General features: G+C 48.2%; 1 protein-coding gene across 1 annotated transcript; it reads left to right on the top strand.

The window, feature by feature from the left end:
* Window positions 1-6547: 6547 nt before the first annotated feature.
* Window positions 6548-7258, top strand: LOC311220396 (olfactory receptor 14C36-like; the record flags this gene model as incomplete). Its single annotated transcript, XM_084303904.1, has 1 exon — window positions 6548-7258. The coding sequence occupies one exon, from the start codon at window positions 6548-6550 to the stop codon at window positions 7256-7258; it is 711 nt and encodes a 236-aa protein (XP_084160030.1).
* Between the last annotated feature and the right edge of the window lie 7375 nt (window positions 7259-14633).

The following is a 14633-nucleotide window of genomic DNA, read 5'->3' as shown; positions in this document are numbered from 1 at the left end:
TCTCTCTCAGCTGCTCTTCACAGGTGTATTTGGTGTGCACGGCATGCTTTTGGTAGTCAGGTGGTAGGCTGCAGGGGGTTGCTGGATGGTGAAGAACATCAGTTTGAACACTTTGGGTTAGCTCTCCTGGCTGTGTCCCATCACCATGTCCTGCACAATTCCAACCTACATGGCATGGGGTACAGTATGAGAAACAGAAACCCTTGATGCTTTGTAGACACTCTCCATGACTGTTTCTAAACACTCTCATAAACATTTACCCTCTGCACTCACATACCTTATCCCTGGAGAACCCCAGTGCAACAGCTGTCTGGAAGAGTGTTTTGTTTTCATCTTTCCTTTAATATGTGACCGAGTCTTAGAAGACGGAAGAGGCTACAAAAGTCTTTGTTTGGAAGGCAAAGTTGAGGCTAAATGAGTCTGGAAAAAAAAAAAAAAAAAGTCTGAGACATAAATAAAAAGATATGCATTTATTGAGCTATTTAAACAACACTAATTTTTTTGTTTGTTTGTTTTACTGATGGTGTGGAGAATGTCAGGAAACATGGCATTTGCCTTTTCAAGTAATACTTCTTGGAGCTAGGATGGACATTCTGCTACTCACCAGGAATGATCCAAGATGACCAAGAGTGGCCTCGCAAGGACATCAGGGAGCTCTCTCTGCTGTCATGGGTGAATCCCGTCAGGTCCCATAGATATGTATATCCCATTTGGTCAAGTATGCCCTGACCTGATCCACTCCCACCAAGTGTACATCTTCCTTCCAGACTCTCCCCATTCTTCGTGACTAGGGATTCCTGAAGGGCAGTCTTGCCAGTACTGACTGACGTGAAAAAGGAATTCAACACCTCTTGTCTTTTCCCTGTCCTGTATCAACAGATCCTGGGCCTCATTCAGCAGTGGGTCCACATATTCCAGAACCTTTCTTTTGTCACTTGTGTACTTCTAGAAGCTCTTTTTACTGCCTTAGACATCCTTGTCCTAATTCCACTGGAGTTGTGCTTTAGTTTTCCGATATGCATACATGCTTCCTTACATGCTCAGACAAGGCCTTTGTATTCCTCTCAGGGTATCTGTTCTTGTTTCCACCTTCTCTATGCTTCTTTTCTGCGCTGGAGTTTGGTGAGAAGCTTCTGGTTCATCCATGCAGGCCTCTTGCTGTTTTTACCTGAGTTTGTTTTTCTTGGGTTGGACTGCCCTTGATGTTGGAGGGGGTGGTCCTGGAATATTAACCACCTTTCTTGGACTGCTCTTCAATACAGGGCCTTACTCCAAAGGACTCTTCCAAGCAGATATTGAAGGGGCCAAAGATGGCTCTCCTGAAGAGCTATGCTGCCCTCCCGCGGGATCAACTCCACCATGGTCCATGCAGGGAACATTGTTAACTTATCCTGAGCTTACCATGAACCACAGCCCCCAGATCCCTTTTTTTCAGAGTTATGCTCCATCCACTTGTCCCTCAGTCTATATGTACATTCAGGAATACATGGTCTGATGTACAGAATCTGGCATTAGTTCTTATTGAATTGTATATTGTAGGCGACTGACCAATGTTCTAATCTATCAAGATGTCTCTGTAAGGCCCCTCTACCCTCAAGGCAATTGATAGAGCTTCCTAATTTACTAGATGTAGGGCAGTCCACTCATGTGCCTAAGCTCTCAAACACCTTTTAGAAAGTACTGTCTCTAAATTACCACTTCTCCATTAATCTACTCCCAATTTTGGGGAGGAGAGAGACATGTTAAAGGGGAGGTTTATATTATTTAGCTAAATGACAAGGGACAGCTCCCAGGTGAGTGACAAGGCACAAATGGAGGCCACATTTTTAGGCAGTCTGCACTGACAAAACTCTAATACCTGCATTCCCAGTCTCTGAAGTCCTAACTTAAAGGATTACTGTTAAGACAGACATCTTTGTGCACCTCAAATGTCAAATGGTGTTTACATTTGAACAACTCACTGATCTTCTCTATCTCCTGTAATTACTGTGAGAGTAATTATACTAAGGAGAGTAATAAGCCAAGTTATACTATGTAGTATATAGTTATACTATACTTATACTAAGCCATAATTATACTATTAATTATACTAAGCCAAGGACGTCTCAGCTTCTTGCTCTGTCCTGCCAAGGGGCAGGCTGGGGGTGCAGCAAGAGCTGGGAGGGGACAGACCCAGGACAGCTGACCCAAACTAGCCAAAGGGGCATGCCATACTATCTGATGTCATGCTAAACAATATATAGGGGTGGCTAGCCGGGGGGAGGGGGCCGGACTGCTTGGGGTTAGGCTGGGCATTGGTCAGCGGGTGGTAAGCAATTGCATTGTGCATCACTTGTTTGTACACATTATTAATAGTAGTAGTACTATTATCATCATTGTTATTATTAAACTGTCTTTATCTCAGCTCGCGGGCTTCACTTTCCATTTCTCTCCCCCATCCCAGAGAGGGAAGGAAGAGGGTGAGCGAATGGCTGTGTGGTGTTTAGCTGCTGGCAGGGTTAAACCACGACAATGGGTCCGGATGGGATTCATCCCAGAGTGCTCAGAGAGCTGGCTGACATTATCACAGGGCCTCTCTCAATTATTATAAGAGTCGTGGGAATGTGGAGAGGTCCCAGTTGGCAAATGTCGTGCCAGTTTCAAGAAGGACAAGAAAGAAGACCCTGGTAACTACAGGTCTGTTAGTCTCATGTCAGTGCCTGGTAAAAGTATGGAGAAGATTGTTCTGGTAGCTATTGAAGTGTGCTTGGGGGACAATGCAGTCATTGGCCCCAGTCAACATGGGTTCATGAGAGGTAGGTCCTGGGTGACAAAAATGATTTCCTTTTATGATAAGATCACCCATCTAATTGATCAAGGGAAACCAGCTGATGTGATCTTTTTGGATTTCAGTAAAGCTTTTGTCACAGTTTCACATATGATCCTACTGGACAAAATGTCCAGCATATAGCTGGACAAAAATATCATACCTTGGGTGAATAACTGGCTGACGGGTAGCACTCAAAGGGTTGTGGTAAATGGCTCTGCATCAGGTTGGCAGCCAGTCACCAGTGGGGTCCCTCAAGGCTTCGTTTTAGGGCCAGTTCAATTAAATGTTTGTATAAACAATTTGGATGTAGGACTAGAAGGTGTTTATAGCTAATTTGATTATGATACTAAACTGGGAGGAGTTGTTGACTCTGTTGAGGGTGAAAATGCCTTGCAGAGAGATCTGGACAGATTAGGGAGATGGGTGATCACCAGCTGCATGAAGTTTAAGAAGACCAAGTGCCGGGTCCTGCTGGTCACTAAAAAGAATAGATCAGCACCTGCCCCTCCACTCCCCCTCGTGAGGAAGCTGTAGACTACAATGGGGTCTCCCGTCAGCCTCTTCTTTCCCAGGCTGAACAGTCCAAGTGACCTCTTCCGCTCCTCATACATCTTCCCCTCTAGGCCCTTCACCATCTTCGTTGCCCTCCTCTGGACACTCTTCTATAGTTTCATGTCCTTTTTGTACCGTGGTGCCCAGAACTGCACACAGTACTCGAGGCGAGGCCACACCAGCGCAGAGTAGAGCAGGACAGTCACTTCCCTCAACCAACTAGCAAAGCCATGCTTGATGCACCCCAGGATACGATTGGTTCTCCTGCCTGCCAGGGCACTCTACTGGCTCATATTCAGATTGCTGTCAACCACAACCCCCAGATCTCTCTCTGTGGGGCTGCTCTGCAGCGTCTCGTCCCCCAGTCTGTAAGCATAGCCAGGGTTGCCCCATCCCAGCTACAGGACCCAGCACTTTCTCTTTTAAAACTTCATGCAGTTGATGATTGCCCAGCTCTCCAATCTATCTCTGCAAGGCTTTTCCACCTTCAATGGAGTCAACAACTCCTCCAAGTTTAGTATCATCAGCAAATTAGCTCAAAACACCTTCTAGTCCTACATCCACATTGTTTATAAAAACATTTGGGTAGACCCATGTGGAGCTAGGAGTTGGACTCAATGATCATTATGTGTCCCTTTTAACTTGGGATAGTCTATGATTCTATAATAATATTCAGAGTTATGAATGTAAATATACATAACTATGGGCATATATATAGGAAAAAAAATCTGTGATTAATTTCTGTCAATTTCCAAATGCCTCTTGAACACTGGCAGGCACGGGGCATCAGCCAGGTCTCTAAGGAGCCTGTTCCACATTTAACCACCCTCACAGTACAAAATTTTTTCCTGATGTCCCATCTGAACGTCCTCTTGTGCAGCTTTGTGCCATTCCCATACCTTCTGTGGTCAGTTACCAAGGAGAAAAGATCATCACCTCCCTCACCACTTCCCCCACTCAGGAAGATGTTGAGGACAATGAGGTCACCCCTCAGCCTTCTTTTCTCCAGACTAGACAACCCAAGTGTCTTCAGCCTCTTCTCATACCCTTTAACCAGCATTCCCCCTTTTCTATTGGTTTCCAGACCAACAAGTCCCTGATCAGATAATCTCACTGGAATAAATATTTTCTCTCTCTCCCGTGCTATCTTCAGTCAGTGTGATTGACCATGTCTGGTTCCCTCACTGCCTCCTTTATCAATTGTCAGTCAGGTTTGTGTCCTCAGATGTTTTGTGGTTTATCCCCAGCTGTTAGCGAAGCACAACGCAGCCACTGTCTTCCTGACTCTCCTTAACAGAACCGGGGGAGAAAAATAGGAGAAAGATAGGGATAGAATCTTTATCAGGGATTGTAGCTCTAGGAAAGGGGCAATCCCTTTAAACTACAAGACAGTACATTTACATTAAATCTAAAGAAGAAAATCTTCACTGGGAGGTTGGTGAGGGACTGGAACAGGTTGCCGAGAGAAGTGTTGGATGCCCTCTCCCTGATAGTGTCCAGGGCCAGGATGGATGGGACCTTGAGCAACACTAGTAGGATTTGTTCCTGCCCATGGCAGGGGGGACTGGAACCTGATGGTCTTTGGGGTCCCTTTAACCCAAAGCATTGTATGTTTCTTGACTCTGTGGGCTGACAAGTGGTTTTGTAGCATATGTAGAGAGAGAGATTTGAGTTTCTGTGGAAAAGTCGTGTCATCTCTTCCCCCACACACACTCCACAGCATCCCAGCAATATCTACAAGTGCTTGGAAGAGGTGGTATTCACCCTGCCTTTCACGTTGAGGGTGTCTGGTCACATAATGGGACAAGAATAGATGATTCTCCTGCCAACATCTTCTATGGAATTAGGAGCAAAGACAGCACTGGAAATAAATCCCGATCAAAACTTCAGAGAAGTGATTGTATCCCAAAAGACTGCTTGAGTGTGATTCAAAGTTGATTTCCCTGGAGGCCCAGGGACTTGTCAAGAGCTCCCTGTGCTGATGAGCTGGGACAGGCTCCTGGGCCCAACGGGAGCTCATAGCAAGCGGGCAGCACTGCAGAGAGACAGCTCTGCCCAGGAGCAGCTCCTCTGCACAGCACAGCAGGGCTGGGGGCACTGCCTGCAGGGGACAAGGGTGGCTGAGAGGAGGGAGGGAGATGTTAAAGGCAGTGTGGAGGGGGGATGCTGAGAGCTCACTGCGGGAGAAATCTTCACAACCCTGAACAGAGTAAGTCTCTGGCTACAGGGCAATGCAGCTGTTGTTCCTGGTGCCATCTCCAGATTTGCTGGAAAAACCCACAGCCTATGGGAGCTTTCAGGAGGACTCAGGATTCAGGAGGAGTTTTTTTGGATAAGAGGAAAATGACAAATTCCAGAGAGGGATTACTTTCCAAAGCTGTCAGAGGGATAAAACATGAGGTTTCCTTCTTGTGGGGCCAGCTGCAAGTTGTGCAGCCGGGCGTTTAGACGGGGTGGCCAGGGCTGTGGTGCAGAGCAGGGTCCCTGCTGTGCCCCAGGGGCTGTGTGCCGGGGCAGGGCCTCTGCTGCCTGCCAGGCTCAGCACTCAGCCTGCCTGGGGAGCTGCCCAGGACACTGTGAGGAGAAGCTGTGGGAGGAAGGAGGCCACCCAGAAGAGTAGGGGGGAGTCTTTCTGCTTCCCAGAGCCTGCTACCTGGGGCAGGTACCTGTCTCAGAGACCACCACCAGTCCCTGGTGGTCTTTATCATGTACCTACAGGGCAGTACTGACCCTTCCAGAGAGCAAAGTTGACTAACCTGATCTCTTAGGCATTCTTAGGCAACCAAATGAAAAGCTCCAGGCAGAAGCATGTATTCTTCCCTGGAAAAGGCAGTGTGTCTTGTTGAGGATGTTTCAATGAGATATGGCTTAGGTTTTGCTCAGAAAACACTATCTAACTTTCCTCTTTAAATTCCTCCATAAATAGGCTGCTATGCCCAGAAGCAGAAAATGTCCAACAGCAGCTTCCCCATTGAGTTCCTCCTCCTGCCATTCGCAGACATGCGTGAGCTGCAGCTCCTGCACTTTGGGCTCTTCCTGGGCATCTACCTGGCTGCCCTCCTGGGCAACAGCCTCATCCTCACAGCCATAGCCTGCGACCACCACCTCCACACCCCCATGTACTTCTTCCTCCTCAACCTCGCCCTCATCGACCTGGGATCCATCTCTACCACTCTTCCCAAAGCTATGGCCAATTCCCTGTGGGACACCAGGGCCATTTCCTTCTTCGGTTGTGCTACCCAGGTCTTTATGTTTGTCACATTTGTCACAGCAGAGTTTTCTCTTCTCACCATCATGGCCTATGACCGCTACATTGCCATCTGCAAACCCCTGCACTACAGGACAATAATGGACAGCAGAACTTGTGTCAACATGGCAGCAGCTGCCTGGGGCAGTACTTTTCTCTATGCTGTGCTGCACACTGCCAATACCTTTTCCCTTCCCCTCTGCCAAGGCAATGCCCTGGACCAGTTCTTCTGTGAAATTCCCCAGATCCTCAAGCTCTCCTGCACTGATGCCTATATCAAAGAGGCTAGGCTTATTGTGGTTAGTGCCTCTTTATTATTTGGTTGTTTTGTTTTCCTTGTGCTGTCCTATGTGCAGATCTTCAGGGTTGTGCTGAGGATCCCCTCACAGCAGGGCCGACATAAAGCTTTTTCCACATGCCTCCCTCACCTGGCCGTAGTCTCCCTTTTCACCAGCACTGCCATATTTGCCTACCTGAAGCCTCCCTCCATGTCCTCCTCCTCCCTGAATCTTTTGCTGGCAGTTCTGTATTCGGTGGTGAGTCCAACAGTGAACCCCCTCATCTACAGCATGAGGAACCAGGAGCTGAAAGATGCGGTGTGGAAAGTGATGAATGAGTGTTTTTCAGAAGGAATAAACTGCCTGTCTTAGAATCATAGAAACATAGAACTGCCTGGTTTAGAAGAGACCTCAAAGATCATCTAGTTCCAACCCCCCCACCCTGGGCAAGTATGCCACCCACTAGATCAAGTTTGCCAGGGCCCCATCCACCCAGACCTTGTAGACCTCCAAGGATGTGGCATCCAGAAGTTCTGTGGGCAACCTCTTACAGTGCCTCACCACCCTCTGAGTGAAGAAGTTTAAAACCATTCCCCCTTGTCCTGTCATTATTTGATTGAGCAAAGAGTTGTTCTCCATCTTTTATTATGCCCCCTTTAATTACTGAGAAGATGCAATCATCACAGACAGCCCCTCGTAACCACCGTTCCCTGCACTGGGCTTTTGCTCCAGCTCAGACAGGTGGTTTGTAGGCAATGAATTCACCCTAAAGCCTTCTCTTCTGCAGGCTAAACCAACCCAACTCTCTCAGCCTTCCTTCATAGGAGGGGTGCTCCAGCTCCTTGATCATCTTTGTGGCCCTCCTCTGGACCTGTTTTAACAGATCAACATCCTTCTTGTGCTGGGGCGCCAAACCTGGATTCAGTACTCCAAGTGGGGCCTCACAATAGCGGAGTAGAGGGGAACAATCACCTCCCTCGACCTTCCAGCCACTCATCCTTTGATGAATGCCGGGATGCAGTTGGCCTTCCGGGATGCAAGCTCGCACTGATGGCTCATGTTGAACAGTTCATGTCCACGAGAACAAGAATCTTCTCTGCAGGGCTGCTCTCAATGCGTTCTTCTTCCAGTCTGTCCTCGTGTCCGATTGCCCTGAGACAGGTGTAACGCCTTGCACTTGGACTTGCTGAACATCTTCAGTTTCTCATGGACCCACTTCACAAGCTAGTTCAGGTCCCTTGGAAGGCATCCCTTCTTTCTATTGCATCAACCACACCACTGAGTTTAGTGTCACCTGCAAACTTGCAGAGGATGCACTCGAACCCACTGTCTAGTTCTTTTTCTGCATATCATTCATAATGTAACTCATTAAAGGCCCAGATGCAGGTTTGTTTGTTTTTTATTTTGTTTGAGTATATATTTTTCTTTATATTGCTTGTGAAATTATTGTCCACAAAGAAATATCTTTGTTCATGTTCTTTCATTTAAGTATCTACATGTCCCATGTGACTCCCAGACTTGGTGTAAACAAGGAGGCAGGCTCTCTGTGTATTTAAATTAAAAAAAACGACCCTGCAGTGATATGCTTGCCCGCGATCCTCCCTCAGAGACCTGCAGTGAAGCTGCAGGGGCACTTGGCTGTGTGCAGGGGTGGAGGGAAGAAGTGTCCTGGTACAGCAGCACTGCCAAGGAGCCCCAGAGCTTCTTCTTTCCCAAGCTGCTCTCCCTTTCACCTAGTACTCTCCTACAGAGCCCTTGTGTTGCTGCGAGGACTCATTGCTCTTGTCTCTTGCTCACCGTGCTGCTCCGGGGCAGTTCTGTGTCCACAGGCAGGGACAGGCCAGGGGCACTTCTCTAATACAGCTGGCTCCGTACCAGCATCTGCAGCATAGAAGGATCTGCTGAGGGCAGTGCCTGAAGGCTCAGATATTCTCCCAAAGCTACTCCCATGGATATTGCAAAGTAAAGATAACTTTTTGAAGTATAGATATAGTGCTAAATCTGGGTGGGAACAGGCAAAGGAGAGCTCTGCAACTGCAGGGAACACAGCAGGTACAGGGAAAGCAGTCTGCTGCATTGTCATACCTCAGTTGACGTTTTGTAGACTGAATACGGTGAATCACCCCAAAACATCTAATGACATTGGAAATAAGTTGGATGCAATGATCCTTGTGGGTCTCTTCCATCTTGGCTATTCCGTGAGTCTCTGACTCTGAACAAGTCCGGCTATCTGTACGCACCCTCCATGGCCAAAGAACCACTTGTGTGGGAGGCAGTCAGTGGCAGTGCCCCCATCCAGCTGGCTCTGCCTTCCCAGCCTGACCAGCACGGCCCTGCAGAGTGCCCCACAGCCCCATGCACCACAGCCCCCTAGCTCTACAGAGCAGCAACGCCAGCTGGGGGGCTGTGGGCAGCATGGGCAGGGGCTGCAGGAATGGCTGCTCAGGCCAGCCCAGACGTGCTGGCCTGGGACAAGACTGTGTGGGACATGGGGTGTCCTGGGAGCAGAGCAGGGCTCTGTGTGTGTGCAGTGGTGGTGCCTGAGGAGCCCCAGGGCCAGCAGTGTGGTGCTGTTCTGGGGAATAAGGCTGGCCTGGGTGGTTGCAGGCTTCCCTGGTGAGTAGTGTATGGGGGTATCTCCTGCAGATGGCAGCAGCAGGGACACTGCACTGACCCCCCACTTCTCCATTTGATGCTTTGTTGCCATCCCAGCCTATGCTGCTCTGCTGGGCCAGGCTGGGCTGGGCTGGGCTTAGCTGGGGAGACTAGAGGCAGGTGTGGAGAGCTGGGGAGGGTCTGGGATGTGCTGGCCTCCTAGGAGACACTGGGAGGACCAACAGGGTGGACACTGCCACTGTCCATTTCCACGTGCCTCCCTCACCTGGCTGTGGTCCCCCTGTTTGTGAGCACTGGCTCCTTTGCCTACCTGAAGTTCCTTTCATTCTCCACCCCATCCACGTACCTGCTGGTGGCAGTTCTATACTCATCCCTGAAACTTTTGCTGGTGGTTCAGTACTCAGTGGTGCCTCCAGCAGTGACCTCCCTCATCTACTTCATAAGGAACCAGGAGCTCAGGGATGCAGTGAGGAAACTCTTTGAATACATGCTTCAAGCAAGTCTTTGCAGACATTCTTCTTCTACATTAATCATGTGCCTACAATCGTTTCAGGACACTGACGTTTTCTGAAATTAACTGTTAGGACAATTTTCTTTAATTTTTATTTATTTATTAATACTGTCTAAAGCTGGTGAATTTGACTTACTTTTATTCTTAGTGTCTGCTATGTTTGGTTTTTTTTTGTTTGTTTGGTTGTTTTTTTAAGTTTTGACCCAATGCTCTAATGTACTTATAGAACTGGGCTTCTTGTGCAGATAATGCCAATAAAGAAGAGAGCAGAATTTTACTGGTCTCATGTCCCATCTCCTCCCATCTCTTCTGCACCTGGGGGAGCAGCCCCAGCATGCACGAAGAGCTCAGACCGAGAGCCCAGCTGCCACATGGAGGAGCAGCCCCAGTGGCCTTTGGGGCTGTCCCTCACTGCCCACTGGGCTCTGCCTCTCTGCTGCCTGCAGGTCGGGGCTGCTGCTTCCCTGGAGCCATGGCCATGGCCAGCAGCAGGAAATGGCTGTTTCCCTGCTGCTCTCTTTTGGCTTCCACTTTGTTCTCTTGTTCCTTTGCATTTCTCTTAGCCCTCAGATCTCGTGTACTTTGGTGACAGTCCTGATGTCTCCACAGTGGCATCTCTGCCACATCTCTGCACTCGTCTTCCAAAGATAGTGTCAGAAATACAACCCAGGACACCTTCCCTGGACAGGCCTGTTACTTTTCTGGGCTTCACCATGGATCAGAGTCCCCTAGAGATCACTGAAAGACTGTGAGATGTCTTCTTGGTTGCACATAGCCTAGCAAATAGTAGCTGGCCTTTCACTGGCCTGGGAGTGTCCCAGATGTGCTGGGACTGATGGCAAATGGTATCCTGGAGGGGAATCTGGAGCTGCCCTGTGCCTGGGCCAGGTCTCTTGTGCTGGCCTGGGGACTGGGGCTGGACCTGCGGGACACAGGCACTGTGTGCTGGGGATCTCCCAGGCAAGAGACCAGGAGTCCTACAGCTTCATGGACCTCCATTTCCAGAGCCATGGCTGGCCCCAAAGGATCTACATCCTTCAGGTGAATTTTCAGGATCTATATTCATCATAGGAGAAGAAATACTGATGTTCACCTGTACTTGCATTGTCAACGCTTTCTCCATCATGGTGTACACCCTCATCTTCCAGGTACTTTCACCCATCTCGAATAAACAATCCCTGTTGAATGTCCCCTTTCCAGATGCCTGTCTGGACCTATGCACTTCCCATGATTCTCCTGCTTTGTCCTCCCCTTACTCTTTGATCATTCAGACTACTCTCACTGACCCAGTTGCTGCTTTGAGCTTCACTGAGTTCAAGGTTGCCCATCGATTAGCAGTCTGCCTAATGGTTTCTGTAGCAAGCTCCTCATCATTTATCATGGAATTAAGATCATATGGAATCATACTAATCTGAATACCTATAAATCTGACTGGAGACATATAAGATGAGGTGCTTGCTTTACTGTTTGGAAAATTGCTGCATGTTTACTTGTTGTTTGTTTTAAAATAAGGAAAAACCCTTCTGTATGTAGACAGGTCTCTAAGGAAAGCAGGTGGGAGCTGGTGCAAAGGGGCTGTAACAGCCAGCTGCAGACTTCAGTGTAGAAGTGTGGTGTAAGAAAAAGTGATGCAAGCACCAGGTGGCCAATGAGAGAAGTGTCAGGGTTGGGGTGGTGAGGAGCAAGGTTGCCCATGCACTGTCAGGCCTCAAGACTCTGCTTTTCCTCCCTATGGACGTCTCCATAGGGGAAGCCCTGGGTTAATATCAATCGAAGAAAGATGCTCAAAACTGAAATGCAACAAAATTCATCCTTTAAAATGAGAAGAGACTTTTATTAGGTGCTTTTTGAAATCTTCCTCCTCAACTACACTATGAAAGCTCCCCAATTAGTTGTCCAAGTCTTGAAGACTTGAATAAAACTATGGAAGACATGGTTCCTTAGGTGTTTCTGCATTTTAATGAGTTCCATGGTGGATTTTGGTGCTCAGTCTGTGAACATCAGGTACTGAGAGGAGAATGATGCAACTACTTGAGAACATAAAGTCAGAAGGAAAAGTTGAAGTGACTTGGTGTATTAATGGGCCCCACTGAGGGCTGTTACCAGGAGATTCTCCTCGGGGACTTGTTAGGACAGATAATTGGAGGCCATGATTACAGATAGGCAAAGCACTGTGCTGAGAAAAGTCTGGGTTTATTGTGCTGAAGTAAAAGGGCCAGGTCGTGATTCCAGCCACTAGAAGGGAATGTCCTGCACTCCCGTGTCTGGCTCTGGGCTCTTTCTGGGGGTTTATGGGGTGTGGTGGGCAGTGTAATGCCATAAGAAGAACAGTGGTATGACACCTTCCTGCCTCTGCACAGGGTCTCAAGAAAGCAATGAGCCCCCTTGCAATGATGGTATTTCATCTCCTCAGAAGCTCTATCCAAGGGGACAAAAAAGTCAGGGCTGTTGTGGCCTTCTGTTCTTGCCAGTGCCCACCACTTTGTCCTCTCCAGACTTTCCTATGTTGCCCCACACTTTGCCCTATTTCCTTCAAATCTGCAGACACCCATCTCTGTTAACCACCTTGCTCTCATCCTAGCATTTCCGTGGTTTCACCAATGTCTCATTAACCCTCACCAGCTGTTCCTTGAAACACAAAACTGATCAAAGTGTCTGATCAAAGACACTCTTTGGGTGACCTCTAGCACCACAGTACAACTCTTTTTTTGGGACATTTTGTCTTCTTCATAGCCAATGCCAACCTTCCAAGGTGCATTTTCTGGCAGGTTTTTCTCTCCTGCTCTTTCCTACCAATAAAGAAAGTTCCACCTGGGTGGAAACCAGTCCTAAAGTAGGCATCCCAACCCATTGGCCTTCTTGCGGCCTGTCAGCCAACCAGACAGATGTCACCTCACGAGCATCTTCCAAGCCATGGGCCTGCTGCTGGCCTTGCAGCTTCTTGTTTAGACACACCCAAGCCTTGTGCCTCCTGCTGTCCAGTCCTGGACTCAAACAGAAGGGACAGGACAACCCACATTCAGGCCTTCTTTCTGTCTGGGTCCTCCTGGGTATGTAGGCAGAGGGGATCCCACAGTAATATGCCAACCAGGTGCCTTCTGCTGGCCTTCCAGGACCACTGGCAGATGTCAGCCAAAAAGTACAGATCCAAGGTATAAGTGTAACCTTTCAGATACTTCAGACAGAAGTGACCTCACAGTCCCTTTCTGTGACACGTTCCTGCTGCTGCCCTATCAACTGCAGAGACAGAAGTGACCTCACAGTCCCTTTCACAGGCCAGTTCCTCCTGCTGGTTTGGGAGATCCTGAGGTAGAGCTGAGCTCATCAGAGCATTCCCACCCATCTCCTCCTTGTGGCCTACAAGCTGATCAAATCCATGGCCCCTCACGTTCATCTTTGAATGCAATGTGACTGCACAGGAATCTCATGGTTCCTGACCTGCCCCAAGAGAACAAGAACCTATGTTAAGGGTTAGGAAAAGGGTTAAAGGTGAGCAGGTTAATGCACAGGAAGACAGGCTTTGGAAGTTAGTTGTTCATGTTATGGCATTAGGGACTATGGCAAACCTTTCTGGGTGAGAGATTAAGCAGATGTTTAGTGGGACGGTTTGGTGTTCTGCTTGTGGTGTCAGGTCTGTGGTTAGGGTATGGGCAAGCTCTTTGAGGGTTTTGTTTAGATCTGCAAGAAGACTAGGGATAAATAGAGCATTTTAGTGGTATTGTTAAGGGCAGGGATGAGGGTGAGCAAGAGAGGAAAGGTAATGGAAAGGGGTTATGGACTAATTTTGGCTTCAGGGGATATTGTGGTCAAAAATTAGAGCGGTGGATTCCTGCCAGGGTGTGGAGTGGCATTTAGATTTAGGTATTAATGTAAGAGGTTAAAATAGGGTAAGGGCCTCACATGGCTGCTTCAAGTCAGCTTTATGGTGGGATCAACATTTCCTGAATATTCTTACCTCTTCAAAATAGCTAGCTTCTGCTGTCCAAGCTCCTCTTTCCTCCCCCAAATCTTACATCTCTCCTGGCCAGGCTCCTCCTGCCTTCGTCGTAAAGAAGTGTTTACTAAAATCCAACCTAAACCTCCTCTGGAACAAGTTTAGCCTATTACCCCTTTTCCTATAAAAGGGCACGTGGGAGAATAGACTACTGCCCACCTCTCTACTGGAGGATGAGGGTTGGGATCCCTCAGGTGGATCCCATCCAGCCCTACTGACTTGTGTACATCTAAGTGCTGTAGCAGATCTCCAACCATGTCCTCATGGAATATGAGGGCCACATTCTGCTCCCCATCCCTTCCACCAATCAGGGGGATGAGTACCCAGAGAACAACTGGTCTTGCCGCTAAAGTCTGAGGCAAAGATGGTATTAAGCACCTCAGCCTTTTCTTCATCTCTTGTCACTAAGTTTCCTCCTGTATCCAGTAAAGGATGAAGATTCTCTTTAGTCCTCCTTTTTGTGTTTCTGTATGTATAAAAACATTTTGTTATCTTTAACAGCAGTAGCGAGAGTGAGCACCAGATGAGCTTTGGCCTTTCTAATTTTGTCCCTGCACAGCCTCATGACATCCTTATAGTCTTCCTGAATGGCCTGCCCTCTTTTCCAAAGGTCCTAAACCCTCTTT

This window comes from Netta rufina (assembly GCF_964035555.1).
Source record: "Netta rufina genome assembly, chromosome: 31".
In the NCBI taxonomy this organism is placed as follows: domain Eukaryota; kingdom Metazoa; phylum Chordata; class Aves; order Anseriformes; family Anatidae; genus Netta; species Netta rufina.
The sequence above is the reverse complement of the archived record's forward strand: the minus strand, read 5'-3'. Positions and strand labels throughout refer to the sequence as shown.